Source organism: Mangifera indica, chromosome 3 (genome assembly GCF_011075055.1).
Source record: "Mangifera indica cultivar Alphonso chromosome 3, CATAS_Mindica_2.1, whole genome shotgun sequence".
NCBI classification, from domain to species: Eukaryota; Viridiplantae; Streptophyta; class Magnoliopsida; order Sapindales; family Anacardiaceae; genus Mangifera; species Mangifera indica.
Window position 1 is genome coordinate 17,229,673 of NC_058139.1, and position 17,385 is coordinate 17,247,057.

Below are 17,385 nucleotides of genomic sequence, written 5' to 3' on the forward strand. Positions count from 1 at the left end.
TTCATGGGAATGATCATACGTGAAAATTTAGAAGAGGTATGCTTATGCATTGAGATGATATACGTTTGTACCTTTATTAAATTGGACGATGTATGGTTCGGATTGGGAGTGATCATATATTTAAGAAACCATTATGTATGCTTGTGTGTGGCTAAGTATACGCTCGTATATAGAAGAAAAAGTACAATCATGAATTGGTTATGCATAGGTCATGCATGAAATATAATTTTTGATGATTTTGAATGAGATATAAGCTTGTTGAAGTGTTGAAAGATATCTAAGGGATAGATACCCGAGGGAACGATTAGATATGATCAAGAGAAACATAGGTAAAAACAAAATAAACTAGATAAAAGTTTGAAAAAGTTTGAGAGTTTGGACATCGATAAGGATTGAACATTCTGATGAGATAAAAGAGTACTCATGACCTAGGAACCCCATAGAAAAGGTAAAGTTCATTAATTGGTGTCTTTAGATAGAGAGATACTTACTAAAGTTGTGTGTTTATCGATTGGCTAAGACTTACTAGGACATAGAGAGTCAGACGATTAGGTTCCACAAATTGAATAACTAGAACTACGAGTATGTCTATTGGCAATGAGATTAGATAACTAATATTAGAGAGAGAACCTAGAATCGGTTTCCTTAGATTTGATTGAGATTCGACAACTGAAGATTGAGATAGAGATAACCTAGGTTAGTAAAGGAAATAAGATAAATTTTGGTTAAGAAATCGTAAGATAGATCATTCTTGCTTATTTAGTAATTTTTTAACCCTTCCTTTACATTTTACAAGTGATAAAACTAAAGGTGACAATAGCAAAGTGATGGATTAGTGATAGAGTGTTGTGCAAGCAATAGACTCATAGACAGTGACAAATAGCCTCTATGATATATATGATAGATTGAGACTTGATTTCAATTAGTACCTATTATTCTTATAAGTTATGAGATTAATGATCAGAGATTTTATTATGTTGGGATATTGATGAGACTTTACTTTATTATTACCAGTAATAAAGTTTAATGTTATCCAAATTTTTATAAATTGGTGCATGTTTTGATTATAGAGTATTCAGTTTTAAATTGAGATTATCACACATATATATTAGATTTAGTAACATTTTACCTCAAAGGCTAAGATTTTTGGGATAGAGGGTTACAATTAGGGTTGGATTCAAGCCAAGCCGAGCTCTCGTTTTGGGCTAGTCGAGCCTCAAGCTTGGCTCAGGCTCATCAAGCTTGATCAACCACATATTTGTGTTTGGCTCACTTGATAATTTTATTATTCGTGATCGACTCTTATTAGTTTAGTTTCGCATGAGATATTCTTCTTGGTTCGGTTATAAGGCTTGACTTTAGTCTCATATTTTAGGCACTTGAACCAAATCTGCTACGTTATACACTTTACAAATCATATTGTCATTTCCCCTTTACCCTAATAAGAAAAAAAAAATACATAAAAGCTAACTTCCTAAACTAGAAAAGTAGAGAAAAGACATAAATAAAGACATAAAAATAGTGGTGTTAGAAATTACTTTGGAAGTCATCAAATGTTGCCTTGAATTTATGGGGAAAACAGTTGTGGAACATAGAAGAAATTATAGGAACTAAAAGTTGCCTTGAATATAGTGGAAATATCAATAACCATGGAACGAAGGGCGAATAGAAGTACCGATAGTACGATAGAAGAGGCAATGAGTTGGTGACTGGAACCAAAACTCATTGGTTAATTGTCATCTCATTTGTCTAGACTCTAGAGAATACATTAGGTTTAGTTTTTAGGTTTCAATTTTCAAACTTGGATAGCTTGCAGAATAACACTAGAATTACAATAGCAACCACAAAAAAACCTAGAATAAACAATTAATTTCCCATATGGTATTCATGTTTACCTTTTGGATTATCGTACATTTTCCACCCGAACACTTATACTTGCCTACCCCACACCTACCTGTATGCTTGCCCGCCTATTTGCTTGCATCTTATATCACGCCTCATGTTTACTTGTATACAACCTACTTGTATACCATTTTCCATGAAAAGCATATATCTATTTTCATTCAATTTGATCACTAAAACTTGTCCACTTTCAAGCTAACACTTTTTTAATGTATATCTAATAGGCATATAACTATTTCAAGTTTGAATGAACGTAGAAAAACATAACCAAAACAACATATTATATAACAAACACTACAATTTCATTGTAATTAGCTTATATATTTTTTAAACCTTTTAGCTATAATACAAAAGAATATAAGTTCTGAAACTTTGATATAAATTGAAAAAACAAATTTACTTAGACTATAATGATTTTGTTGTAAAATTTTACTAATTTAATGTGATTTCTCTAAGTGAGATTGTGGATGAAAAAAGGTGAGAGATGTTAGGGTTCATAAGGGTAGTGATAAGGGTAAAATAGGTATAAAATTTGGGTTTTGGATAGAAAGGTATAATGAAAAAAAAAAAAGTGTTTCAAAAGGTATAAAGTGATAATACTATGTTCATACACTTTTTAGACATAAAGGAGTATATATATGATATGTCATTATGTGATTATATATTATTTTATCTTTAATTTAAAATTACACAATCACATAATAACACATTATATATCATGTGTGTACACACATAATATGTTATTATATGGTTAAATATTATTTTATCTTTAATTAAAAGATTAAGGAAGGGTACACACATGATATATAATGTGTGTATCCATCTGTGTACTCAAAAGTGTATATATATAGTTTTATTGTTTAATTAATTTCCCTCTTTTAATAGCAGGTTGTTATTCATGTAATTACTTTCTTTAACAATAAAACTATGTGTATACACTTTTGAATACATAATTGAGTTTACAAATGATATGTCATTATATGATTAAATAATTTTGAATTATAGATAAAATAACACTCAATTACATAATAATATATCATCTATATACCCAATTGTGTGTTAAAAGTGTTTATTCATAGCATTGCTCTTTCTTTAAATGGTTTGAGAAGCTAGAATTGATTTTGAAACTTAAATATTATCTATATTAGTGATTAATATGCTATTTTTTTTGATAGAGTCTGAGAAGTTGGAATTGATTTTTGTACCTTAAATTATGGATCATGAAAAATTAATGTCCACATTCTACCCACCATTTCACACCAATTCATTTACACACCTAAATTATGCTTCACAATTGAGAAAAAATTCAATGTACTAGCTATCACACTCCCAAAATGAAAAAGCAAACAGGTGTGTCGGGTTGGCATGTTGGGCTCGATGATAGACCTTACAATGGCATGGCGGGCTATGCCATGATAGTGGGCAGGTGTTATGAGAAGACCGAGAAGCCTAGTGTTCATGAGATTCTGATTGAAATGATTTTACATGTACAGTTGGGACAAATGTCGAAGAGGGACAAGTTGTTAATCTTCACATGAGTGTTCGAGTGGGCACATGCACGAGTACACAAAGACAAGAGCACAAGGGCATAGAAGCAATAACACTGGAGTGCAATAACATATGCGTGGGAAGAGTGTATAACCAATGAGCAAAAATATAAGTGGGAATGCTTTGTTAGGTGTAAAACAAGTCTAGGTGCATGCTAAGACTTGAGGTGATATAAGTGGCTAAGGATGTGATATATTTGGCTAACATTAGTGGGAGCATATGGAAAAGTTTATATGGGGTTGTCTATAGTAATCAAATGGAGTTTTCTATTTAGGAAATGTTACAAAGCAAAGCATTACGAGGTGATAGTTTGAGGTCCTATACACCTTATACAAGGTGGGTTGGCATAGAAATGTGCTTGACATGAGAGAAGTGAGCAAAGTGCACAAACTAGACAAGTTGGAAACACGCAACCTGGTTGCATGAGGCCCATTGGAAAAGTTATGAGACTTGAGATAACACTTAGATGAACTTTGATTAGCATAAAATATGTGTCGACTTTATCTTCTAATATACAGTAATGGGAATAGGATTGACTTAATCAAGTTAAGCGAATTAAGGGATTTGTCTACAATCAAGCTAGAGCAATTTGTGGGATTAATTGCCATCATTGCTAGAATTGAGCTAAAATCAAGCTTGAGTGATTGTTTAAGCTAAATAAAGAGCTAATTGTTGGTTTTGAATTTGAAAATCATAGCTTACCTAATTGTTATAGCCTTGAGTATAAATAGGAAGAATTATTCATGTAATTTGAGATATGTGAGCTAAGGCAAATATAAGACAGAATGAGTGAGAGTAACTTGTGAGAGAGAGTTTATACAAGTGAGTGATTTGTATTTCCTTTGTAAAATTGTGAGTTGATCAATAAAGGTTAGGTGTTACCTGTAAATATTGTTGTTCTTTTTATTTACTTAATGTTTGTTGGGCAAACAGTTGTCCTGAAATCACTATTGTTAACTACTCATACTTAGTTATGCTAACCTTGAGTAGAGTTAGAGGAATGTTGAGTTGGGTTTACGAGAACTTGACGACATCGAGGGTGTTATTTTTATCACATTTATAGATTAAGAAAACACCCATGTGACAATTGGTATCAAAGTTGAAAGCAGTGTAATCCTATGGAATAGTAATGGTAAGTGGTAACAATGTACTAAGTGAGTGGGTTTCAAGATTGGAGTCTTTGTTAGGGACGTTCTTTTAATCCTTTAAAGGGATTATGTATCTTGATATATTAATGTGCTTATCGTAACTTGGGAAAGAGGTAGGTGAGCTTTGACGTTCATTGTTTGAGGAGATGGATGACTTTCGAATGGAAAATTATGACTAACATATAGAGATGAAAATCATAAAGAAGGCTATTGGAAACTTGGAGGGACACTGTGAAGGGAGTTACGGTGTCAAGGTGCTCGAACCAAAGTCATTCAATTGCACATGTAATGCTAAAGAGCTAAAGAATTTTCTTTAGGAGATAAGAGTAATATTTTGTTGTGACACATTATCTAAATGGTGAGAAAATAGTTGTGACAAGTATGTACTTGACCGAGGATGCAAAACGATGATGGTAGACATATTCCTATGAAGACCAATTGATTGGGAGACCTAAGATCAAAACATGAGACATGCTTAGAAATGAATTGAGGGAGTGGTTCCTCCTTTATAATTTATCCTAGTTGGTGTGAGAAGTGTTGAAAAGGTTGCGACATTCAAGTTCCTTGTATGACTATGTCAAAGACTTTAGCTTACTCTTGTTAGACATCCAAAACATATTCAAGGAAAATAAACTTTTCGATTTCATTTTAAGGGTTACAAAGTTGGATGTAGTTGGAGTTACATTGACAACACGTGCGAGACTTATTGAGTGTCATCGCAACAATAGATATGTTGCTAGATTTTAACCATAAGGCTAGGAAAGATAAGGGAAAAGCCAAAAGTCAAAGTAACTACTAAGAAAAGGAGAAATTTAGGAAGGGAGATACTAATGATATCGAGTATAGGAAATAGAGTAATAATATAAAGCTTGCTGCGAAACCTAGAGATGTGTTCAAAAACAAGCAAGGTTGTTTTGCGTGTAATGACCCCCATTAAAAGGTAAACTACCCAAAGAAGGAGAGACTGAATTTTATTTGCTTTAAGAGAGTAAGGAGCAGTAATCAACCAAAGAGGTAATAATTGTAAACCTTTTACAATTATTAAACACAATGGCCTTGATGACAAGTGTGAGCAGGTGCACCATTTGCCAAGTTGAAATAGATGCACATAATATTGAATGTGAACAGGGTTGACATTGTAGCAATGGCAAACACGAGAGCCATTCGCAACGCCATTTCCCCAAGGTTAGATCATTAACATAGGTTGAGGGTGAGCAAATGCCCAAAGTGCTTGAAGACGATTAATGCAGAAATACAAGCAATTGCAGGCATGGTATATAATGTAGTAGTGAAAATGGGCTAATACACTTGTTAGGTCAATATGATAGTGATTTCTTTAGAGGAGTATGCTTTGATTCTTATGGTTAACATTTACAAGAAGGCAAAGTTGGTCTTGATACCCAACCTAAATAGAGTGATAGTGGTGCACAAGATAGGTTATTTGTTAATTCCATGCTATCTTCACGTTGGGTATGGAGGTTATAGTTCAAAAAATGAGTTGTCAAGAACAGAAGTTAAGACAAAAAGGTTAAACATTGGTGGTATTAACAAAACCATAGTAGGTTAATTTAGGGGTGCACATTAGCATGACAAATGAAAAGGTTAGTAGGGCTCTTGTTTGTAAAGGATAAAAGGTAAAGATTATATCACGAAACTTAGAGCTATTTAAGAAAATCTATTCTTAAAAAGAGAATGAAATGTTTATTAAGGTAAATGCCCTATAGCCAATTGATTTAACATTTGTAATTGTAATTTATCTCATTAATTAATAAAATGATTTATAGTTATTTAAGTCATATGTTTGTCTATTATATGATTATACGAATAACATGCCCTTAGAATGGTAGAATTATGACGAAAGAATTAGACAACTGATTGTAAGAACCCTATGCACACATTAGATAACTATTCTAGAAATGTCTATAATTCTGACATTACAATGACCAAGGGCCTATGTAATGGTGATAAGATTATCATAATATTGAGTAACCCTACCAAAAAGTGGCGATAGTTCTCACATGTCAAAACTGTTTATTGATGACTTGGTACAACACATGGGTGTACATTATAGACGTGTTTATCTAGCTGACCTTACTAGAGGATATCCTTACGGATGGTTGATCTAGTGTCTATGGAATAAATCCTTTGAACACCACAGGTGTATGTGATCCTTTGACTTTAGATTGTCATATCGTCTCGTGTAAGGATTGGTATGGTTCGACACTATCCAATATATCATTATAATAGGGATATCATAAAGATAGTAAACAACCATATCATGAGATATATGAAGGCTATGATTGATCAATAAAGGATTCGTCACTTATAAGCACAGGAGAAGATATCTCATATATGAATGTTGAAAAACATTTATGATTGTTTGAATCTATGGCCACAGTGAGATAAGGTTGTAGCCAAATCCGTGTAAGTCATTAATGTGTATCAGCTCATATTGATGAACTACTAAGATAGACACACTTTTATACCTCAACCTTAAAAGATATCAGTTGATGAAATGATTGAATTATATGTAATTGTCATGTTGTAAAAGCTTATACAAATTTTCACCGATACTCTATCATTTGGATGGCCATGACACTTTGTTAGAGGCTAATATTAGTCTATGTCTAAATTCAACCCAAATTCAGAAAATGTTAATTTGATAAAAAGCTTATGAATCATATGTATTAAGGGGTTGATATGAACCAAGAGGTAAAAATCGTTTAATGACAATCTTGAGATTATGGAAAAAGAGAAATGTATAGATGTGTTTTGACTATAATCATTTGGTGTGCATAGTGCTATGTGGCATTATTCAAATGCACTACATGGTTTTGCATGGACCTAACCAAGCAAGGCTAAATCATGGATATGAGTCAACTGGCTGAGTTAACTCATGGGTAAGATTTTTTAGTTAAACAAGAATTTTTCAAAGTCTTTGTTTGATAGAAAGTTTAAATTAAGTTGGAATCCTAATTTATTTAGGATTTTTATGCATTAAAACATTCAATAAATTAAGACTCTTAATTTAATAAGAACTCCTGGACAACTTATCACTTCAGTAGTCAGAGTCCTAACTAATTAACTTATGATTCATGCGTACCTTATAAATAAAGATGTTTAGTTTAAGTCAAATTTTTTTAACACAACAATCCTAAACACACATCTCTATGCCTAGAATCTTGTTGATGTAAGCTTTTATTGTAATGATTTAAAATATCTAATTGATAGAAGCCTTAGCAACCTTTTTTTTGGATCATTTCCCATTCGTGTTCGTATGGGTACTAAGGTGTCACCTACAGAGGGTTGGATAATGATCTTTACATAACCATATGAAGTTTTGGAGGAACCAACAATGCAGGTATAATTTCTAAACACCCTATATGTACATTTTCATGAATCTATGCATTAAAATATGTATCCAGGATGGGTTTTACAATGTTGGCCATTGTCAAAAGCTTGATAGGGTGGCGACATATATTGTGAGGTTGTCAATTCCTTGTGCTTATGAAACAAGTGGGTAATCGTTTCTTCATGAGACAAGAATTTCTTATCACAAGACATCGTTACAGGTTAGAAATTCTATTGAGTTTAAAGTTTGTGTAAGTTCGCAATAAAAATGAAGACATAGTGTGGGATGACCTTGAGCAAATGTAACTACTTTCAATGAGGACATTAAGGTCTTCTATTGGGAGAGGTTTGTCACACCCCTAAAATGCAAAAGGAATATGTGTCAGGCTAGCACATAGGCTTGATGACAAACCTTGAAACGGGATGATAGGGCATGCCATGATAGTGTGCAAATGTTATGGTATGAGAGGATCGATAATCCAAGAGATCACAAGAGTTGATTGGAATTATTTTACATGTATTTGGCTGAGACGATTGCCAAAGAAAGATGAGTCACTAATCTTCACATGAGTGCATGGGTGGGCACATGCATAAATGCTCAAAGATAGGAGCACATGGGCACGAAATCTGTAATGTTGGAGCGTAATAATTGGTGTGTAGAAAGTGTGCATAATCAATGAGTGGGCATACAAGCAAGAACAAGTGGGAATGCTTTGTTAGTTGTAAAACAATTATGGGCGCTTGTTAAGACTTGATGGTAAAACAAGTGGCTAAGGGTGTGACAAAATTGGCCAACACTAGTGCAAGCATATGAAAGAGTCTGTGCAGGGTTGTTTGTGGTGATCGAGTGAGGTTTCTTATTTAAGTAAATGTTGAGGAGTGGAGCACTATTGGGTGATAGTTCAAGGTCTTATACACCTTAGACAAGGTGGACTAGCATAGAAATGTGACTAACACAAGAGAAGCAAGCAAAGTGTGCAAATTAGATAAGTTGGATGCGCATAGCCTAGTTGGATGAGGCATATGGGAAAAGTTATGAGACTTGAGCTAGCACTTAGATGGACTTTGATTAGCATGAAATATGTTTCAACTTTATCTTCTAATCTACAGTAATGGGGATAAGATTGACTTAATCTAGCTGAGCAACTCAAGGAAGCAAATTGAAGGATTTGTTTATAATCAAGTTGAAGCGATTTGTGGGATTGATTGCCATGATTGCTAGAATTGAGCTAAAGTCAAGGTGAAGTGATTGTTGGAGCTAAATGATAAGCTAATTGTTGGTTTTGAATTTGAAAATCGTAGTTGATCTAGTTGTTAAAGCCTTGTATATAAATAAGAAGAATTATTCATGTAATTAGAGATAAGTGAGATAATTGAGCTAAGGCAAATATAAGAGGAAGTGAGTGAAAGCAAACTATGAGAGAGAGTTTATACAAGTGAGTGACTTGTAATTTCTTTGTAAGATTGTGAGTTGATCAATAAAGGTTGGATGTTAGCCAGAAATATATTGTTGTTCTCTTTATTTACTTAATGTTTGTTAAACAAATAGTTGTACTAAAATAATTGTTGTTGACTACTTGTACTTAGTTGTGCAAACCTTAAGCGGAGTTAGAAGAATGTTAAGCTGGGTTTAGGGAAACTTGGCTGCATTAGGGGTGTTATTTTATAAAATTTTCATACTAAGAAAATATCCATGAAAGATTCCAAAGAGTAGTAAAACAAGTGGAGTATTAGAACTTATAAAGTAAAGATGTAAATTTAAATTTTTATCACGTTTATAAAATCTTAACTTATTTGGTGTAATAGTTATAGATTCATTCATACAAACAAAAAAAAAAAAGACATTGACACTAACTGATTATGTTATATAGACTGGGCTGAAACGTCAAGTCCTTTCATATATCACAATATGTACGACAAGTCATACATCTGTATATGTAAGTATAAAAATATGGCCGGGGTAACTTGGGCTTTGCCGGGCGAACAGAAGCGACAGACCTAGAGGAGTTAGAGCGGCAGAGAGAGATTTAGAAATGGAAGAAGCAAAAGAAGTGGTGAAGCACGTGTTACTTGCTAGGTTCAAAGACGAGGTAAAATCAGAAAAAATTGATGAGCTGATCAAACGCTATGCTAATCTTGTCAATCTTATCGAACCCATGAAGGCTTTTCAATGGTAACAAATAAACGCTCAAAATGCGATCTTGTTTAGCTTATTGTTTATATGGCTTTTGGGTTTTAAGTTTTGGATGATCCTACTGAAATATTACAATACTATTTCTGGGATTTAAAAGCTAAAGGAATTTACTGAATCTCTGTTTAGTTGTTTCTTAAACTTAATTTCTCTTGGAATAAAATTCGATTTTCAACCTTTTCATGCCTGGTGGCGCATTGTAGGCTAGTTCTGCGGCCCTTAAATCTTTTTATCAAATTATGCTCATAGTATACTTTTTTCTGGATCGAGGCAATTTCTAGCAAAAATTGTGATGTCCAAAACAATAATTTATTGTGTTTTTGATACTTGAGTTTGGAAAGCTTGACCCATTCGCCATTTCTATGTGTTTCAACAGGGGCACTGATGTGAGTATTGAGAATCTGCATCAAGGTTTCACTCATATCTTTGAATCTACCTTTGAGAGCACAGAGGGTGTTGCAGAGTATGTTGCTCATCCTGTGCATGTTGAATTTGCAAACGAGTTCCTGTCCCATTTGGACAAAGTTCTTGTGATAGACTACAAACCTACTACTTTGCGATCCTGAATTGTACTGGTAATGCAGTCAAAAACTATCTTGCTTTTGTTATCTCTGGATTTTAGGTCCATTATCTTGAATAAGATTGGAGAATCATATGTATGTGATGCTAATGATGATGAAATACGTGGTGCTATAAACATAAATTTAAGAGAATAGTTGGATACTCTCAAATTCTGTTTGTTTCTGTTCAAATTAGAGCTTTAGGAATGTGTTTAGGTTGTAAATTGAACTATGTTGTTGAAAGAAATTGGTCATTTGGGCTTCTTATTAACCATATGTTCAGTAAATATATGTTTGTTTCCACTTTTTCTCTACAAAATGCTTCATATTTAAGGCTGATGCTGATCCAATTTGTTGTTGACATATAAACTTAATTCTGGTGAACCATTGTGCTCCTTTCTAGGATGATTATATTGGTAATACTCCAAATCCTTATTGCTTAAGTGAATAACTGGGTGTGCGGAAAAAACAATATTTTAAGTTACTGGCTACAAACTACTCTGAGAGGTACCTGGGCAGAGTACTCTCAGCTGCAAGAGAATTTCCTAGAATCCTGCACTCCCAGCCTTCACGGCAGAGTTCTCCCAATTACATCAACCCAGCAACTTCAGCCAATAGCGACGCAATTCTAATTGTCAGAATGTAAATATTGAAGCAATAAAACAGTGTAATGCAAACATGATTCAGTGGGAATATACTCTGCATTCATTTGTTCAATGTGTCATTCACAATCATAGTTCAATACAAAAGTGTATCTATCCATCTTACTGCCATTACAGAATGTTCAGAGATACCATGTGACCAAAATACAAAATACAACCAAACACAACCACATGCACGGCTTCCAAGAGGCCTGCTCTCTCCCCACTCCCTTTCTAAATTTTCTTTCCTAATCCCCCTTTTTCTGCTCAGCTGCTTTTTTCTCTTTTTCCTCCACTCCTGCCAACTTCCTCTCGACTTCTATGCCATGTTTCATTATTTCCCTTGGTGATTCATGCTTGAAGGTGGCTGCCATCTGTTCCAGCTGTCCCACTCGTCCACTGCCACATGTTTTTTCTCTTTTCCCATCTCTTTTCCTGCAGGTCACATAAATATGAGTTCTAACATACTCCTAGAACTTTATTGAAAGAAAATCTGTGTATGAAATCCTTACTTGATAGATATATCTGCCGTTGTGACTCAAGTAGTTGGTGCTTTGTTGGGGCTGTAAAAAATATCTATAAATTACAAAGATGGATATGAGGGATGTTGTTAAATCTATATAAGTAAGATAGAATACATTTCTAGCAAGATCATTTCAGTAATTTATTGATAATTTGGTTTCATAGTGGGTAATTTGTTAGAAACAAAAGCATCTCATCATGTTAGAAGATTAGGAATAACCAAAATAATACTACATATGTTATTTAGATCCTGGTTGCCCTTCAGGACTGAAGGATCCGCTGGGAGCCCATTTAATTCATCGTCACAATCACCAGCTTCATCCATGGAGGCTGAAGCTGATAAATTGATACCCATTGGATCACCAGTTCTCACGTGTTGTTGAGCATCACCAATGTCACCAGTGGCATAATCGTTATGCTCATAGCAAGTTGCATATCTTTCCTTAAGTTTACTATTAGTTATTTTTGGAATTAATGATTGAATTAGTTGAATAGTTTTTTGTACCATTAGAGCTTGCTAAGTTAGTGATTTTGGCTAGACCTGGAAGATCTGCAGAACTTGCACCAGGAGTTTGATTAAGAACCCCTAGGCAGAAAGAAGTATTCTGTGTCTTGCCACAAATATCCTTAATAACACCCTTCATGACCATCACATTTAGCCTTGCTAATGAAGGTGCAACGAATAGCATCACCAGTAGAATTGAAGCCTGAAAGAAGCTGCTTTTGAAAGAAACCATTGTGTGCTTTTTTGTTTCTTGTAAAACGGTTTGGATAGTTATTGCTATTGGAAGACCTTTATTTGATAAGATCAAGAGGGAATCTTATCTGTGAAGAAAAGCATCAAAATATTTCGACACGTATGCATTTATGCCTTTAGCTTCTGGAATATCACAGTTTACATTTGAAAGTGCATTGCATTTCTATTTTTAAATACAGAAGCATTAATGCTTAGTATATTATAGTTTGTGATCATTATAGTAAATAATAATACACACAATGTTCTTTTAGGGTTAAAAAAGGAACCAAACTGCTTTATATTTAACTTTGAATCATGCCATTGATCAAATGCAACTTCATCAGATGCTCAATTTCTCCGTAATGGTAAGCAATATATGGACAATTAATGCATCTGAACATAATCACATCTACAATTCATAACATGTCTAGCTCATTTCACTGACCATTGTCATTGTGAGAGGTGACGAGGACATTTCAGTTTGATTCAAACGATATATTGAGATAGCATAAATGCTATTACCTTATTAATGGCATGATGTGATTCAAGGCCAAGCAGCTTTCATACCATTTTCAACTTCACCAATGGCCCTGTTATAGCCTATAGTTTAATCTCTAAATGTTGTTGGAGGGAATTTAAACATATGCCCTCTTATGAATAAAGCCCTCTCCATTGTCACTTAAGGTACAATTCTAGATCACTTGTTTTCTTGATTAGTGACAATATTAAACTGAAAATGGTGGTGGCCCTATTGTGGGCCAATTCCAAGGATTTCTGGGATTGGCTAAGGAGCATCAGTGATGCGAACCTCATAGATGAACTATGAGACCTTACACGCAAGTAAGGAAGCTAGGAACCCAGCAAAGCTAAATCATATTTCAAATTAAGAAAAACATTGACCCAATGCCTATAATTGACACGAACAAAAAATATAAAAACAATGACTCGATGTCTATAATTGATATGAACCAAAGGTATAAATTGACATCAAACTCTAGAATAGAAAAGAAATAAAGTGATAAGTCATATTTAAATGTCACAAGAAAATATTTTTGATAAATTCATGAGTTCTCAAAAGAACTAAGGTAAAAGATCTCACAATTTTATTAAGCCATTGTGTATCCTCTATCCCAAGGTTACATGATTATTTATAGCCTTAGTCTAAATAGGATAATAAAAAATATAATTTTTAGGATAATAACAATCTTAATCTTAACAATAATAACAATCTAAACAAGATAATAATAATCTTAAATAACAATCCTAATATAATCATAATTCCTAAAGAAAATAAAACCAAGATTTTTAAAATAAATAAAACTTCTAAACAACTAGAAAACTAGAAATACTAGGAAACTGAATTTCAATTAAATTCTCTTACTTTTTTCATAGGAATTTTTGCCTAATCAAGTTTCCATTTCATATTTAAACAAGTAAAAACGTCACCAAAGATGTGTCATATCATTTCCCATGTGTTTGATGCTCTCCATGTCATTTGTCATGTCATCCTTGACTGGCACATCATGCTTCTTACCTTTAGTTTGTGTCTTAAATGTTTTCAATGCTATCCATCTTAGCACATTCTTGTCATAGTCTTTCATTATTGGATCACATGTTTTTAGTCTTCCATAGATCATATCATTCCCTTTCTCTTTAAAATTATTTGTCCTCAAATTGTCACTTTTAGTGGAACTTTTATTTTGGCTTGATGACATGATTGTAACCTGCAAAAATATGTTAGAAAGGACCTCACACACTCCCTCACATGCTTCACTCTCTAACAAAAAAAAAATACTCAACCACTCATGTTTGCACAATTTAAATTAGTTTTTTTTATTTTGTTTATTTCTCTTTTTTTTCCTTTTTTTATTTTTTTTTCTGATCTGGAGTTGAGCTATGATGCCAAACTGATGCGAACCTCATAGATGAACTATGAGACCTTACATGCAAGCAAGGAAGCTAGGAGCCTAGAAAAGCTAAATCAGATTTCAAATTAAAGAAAACCTTAACCCAATGCCTATAATTGACACAAACCAAAAGTATAAAAACCCTTGACCCAATGATTATGGATAATCATGAACCAAAAGTATAAAAACAATGATCCAATATCTATAATTGACATGAACCAAAGGTATAAGTGAACATCACACTCTAGAATAGAAAAGAAAGAGAGTGATAAGTCATATTTAAACGTCACAAGAAAATATTCTTAATAAATTCATGAGTTCTCAAAAGAACCAAGATAAAAGATCTCACAATTTTATTAAGCCATTGTGCATCCTCTATCCTGGGGTTACATGATTATTTATAGCCTTAGTTTAAATAGGATAATAAAAAATATAATTTATAGGATAATAACAATTCTAATCTTAAGGATAATAATAATCCAAACAAGATAATAATAATCTTAAGTAACAATTCTAATATAATCATAATTCTAAAGAAAATAAAACTAAAACTCTTAAAATAAATAAAACTCCTAAACAACTAGAAAACTAGAAATATTAGGAAACTAAACTTCAATTAAATTCTCTTGCTTTTTTCACATGAATTTTTGCCTAATCAAGTTTCCATTTCATATTTAAACAAGTAAAAACGTCACCAAGGATGTGCCATATCATTTCCCATGTGTTTGATGCTCTCCACGTCATTTGTCATGTCATTCTTGATTGGCACATCATGCTTCTTACCTTTAGCTTGTGTCTTAAATGTTTTCAATAGCACACTCTTGTCATAGTCCTTCATTATTGGATCACATGTTTTTGGTTTTCCATGGATCACATCAGTCAGGTTTCAGCTTCAAAACTCCTACATAAATAATTGTTACCTTACTCTTTTGCATGTAGTTGTGAGAGAGCAAAGAAGAGAAAAGCAAGATGTAAGGGAAGATTTGCGAAAGAGACTTACCATTTTGTTTTTTGTTTGACTGTTGAGTGAGCATTTGCAAATTACTTTAAAAAAAAAAGATAAGCATTCTTTATATAATAATCTGATTCGTGGAGTTATGCTTTCTATTTTTTAGAGTTTATTTGTGATAATAAAATTCTCTAATCATTTGATGACACATCATCTGTGTATTCAAACTATGTATACATAATTTTATTATTATTTTTTTAATTGATTATCTTGCTTCTTACTTACAATAGTCTTTGTGACTATTGAAGACTAACATAATAGTTTATATCTTGTAAGCAAATCTTAAGATTCCATTACCAACCCTTCAAAATTCATATAGACTGAGTTTGTTTATATATACATATATGAGAAAGGCTATGTGCACAATCAGGTGCATTTGGTATAGGGAATCTTTTATCACAAATAGTAAAAGATTACCTTAGCGATAGATGACTTAGAAGATTAATTATATAAATTATTACTATATTTGATAAAATTTGATAAAAATAAATATGTATAAATAATTATTGTGTTTGATTTGAGGTAATAAAAGAATATTAAGATATTATTTTACTTAAATATCCTTGGGTATAATTATTTTAAAATTTTTTCATGTTACTTATTATATTAATTGAAAATAAAAATATTTTTGTTCTAAAAAATTTATAAGTAAGCATATAAATAAAATCAAGATTACTTCGATAATCTTTTAATACCTAAAGTGGAGTTGGTAATTACATTACCTCCTATATTAGTTTCGCATCATTTTGATAATAGAAAATTATCGAAATATTTTATTACTGACAAATTAAATAAGGTAATTATAGTAATATTTTATTCTAGCAAACCAAGTGAACCCTTAATGTGCACAATTTTGTATACAAATAATGATAAGTTACTATATAATTAAGTAATTTTAAATTAGTGATAAAATAATATTTAATTATATGGTGACATATTATTTTTTGGCACAAAGTTGTGCAAATTATTTATTCACATAGTTTTATTGTTTGTATATATGTATATAAAACCATATATGACAAAATTTTTTAATAAATAATTTCTTTACATGTTTATTGTAAATGTATTTTATATTCATTTTAAATCTTTATTTTAAATAATTATAATTCAATTATTATTTATTAAGTATAAAATATTTGAAAGTGAATTATTTTTATTTTTAATAGATTTAAACTGTAATCCAATTGAGGCCAAACAATATATTCTTTTAATTTTACTTTGGTTTGAAATTTTTCTAAACTATTTTTTTTATTTTGGTTTAAAAAATTCTTAAACCACACCAAATTGACCCATGCAAATCCCTATTCTCATATCACGAAAAACAAAATTGAATATATCCTTAATTGCTAAAACTATTTAATTATATAATAACATGTTATTATTTATATACAACATTACTCATATATATATAGAGTTCATAGTTTGGTTCAGTTTATAAATCACCTTATTATGCAAGTCAGACCAAACTATTTGACTCAATTTTTGAAATTTATGAACTTAAAACAAATCATATTATAATTTACATCAACTCTAATCATAATTTTTGAATAATTTAATCAGATTTTATAGTTAAATTAAATTACACACTCTTTTGGAGTCATTTGGTTTAGATAATGTTTTATTACCAAAATATGGAGATTACCTTAAAAATAGATTATTTAAAAAATTACTAGGTATAAATGATTACTATGTTTGATAAAATTTAGTAGGTATAAATAATTGTTATGTTTGATTAAAGGTAGTAAAAGAATACTAGTAAATTATTTTACTTAAACGTCATTGAATATAATTATTTTTAAATATTTTTATATTATTTGTTATATTAATTAAAAATAAATTTATTTTTGTCTTAAAAAATTAATAAATAATA

The 17,385-nt window shown here is 31.8% G+C and overlaps 2 protein-coding genes across 2 annotated transcripts; one reads left to right on the forward strand and one right to left on the reverse strand.

The window, feature by feature from the left end:
• The first annotated feature begins 9,903 nt into the window (after positions 1-9,903).
• Positions 9,904-10,971, forward strand: LOC123210382 (stress-response A/B barrel domain-containing protein HS1). Its single transcript, XM_044628708.1, has 2 exons — positions 9,904-10,122; positions 10,517-10,971. The coding sequence occupies exons 1-2, from the start codon at positions 9,983-9,985 to the stop codon at positions 10,704-10,706; spliced, it is 330 nt and encodes a 109-aa protein (XP_044484643.1). The 5' UTR covers positions 9,904-9,982; the 3' UTR covers positions 10,707-10,971.
• Positions 10,972-11,382: 411 nt separating this feature from the next.
• Positions 11,383-13,112, reverse strand: LOC123210381 (pectinesterase inhibitor). Its single transcript, XM_044628706.1, has 3 exons — positions 12,405-13,112; positions 11,854-11,904; positions 11,383-11,776 (listed from the first exon to the last, which is right to left on the reverse strand). The coding sequence occupies exons 1-3, from the start codon at positions 12,598-12,600 to the stop codon at positions 11,676-11,678; spliced, it is 348 nt and encodes a 115-aa protein (XP_044484641.1). The 5' UTR covers positions 12,601-13,112; the 3' UTR covers positions 11,383-11,675.
• Positions 13,113-17,385: the final 4,273 nt, after the last annotated feature.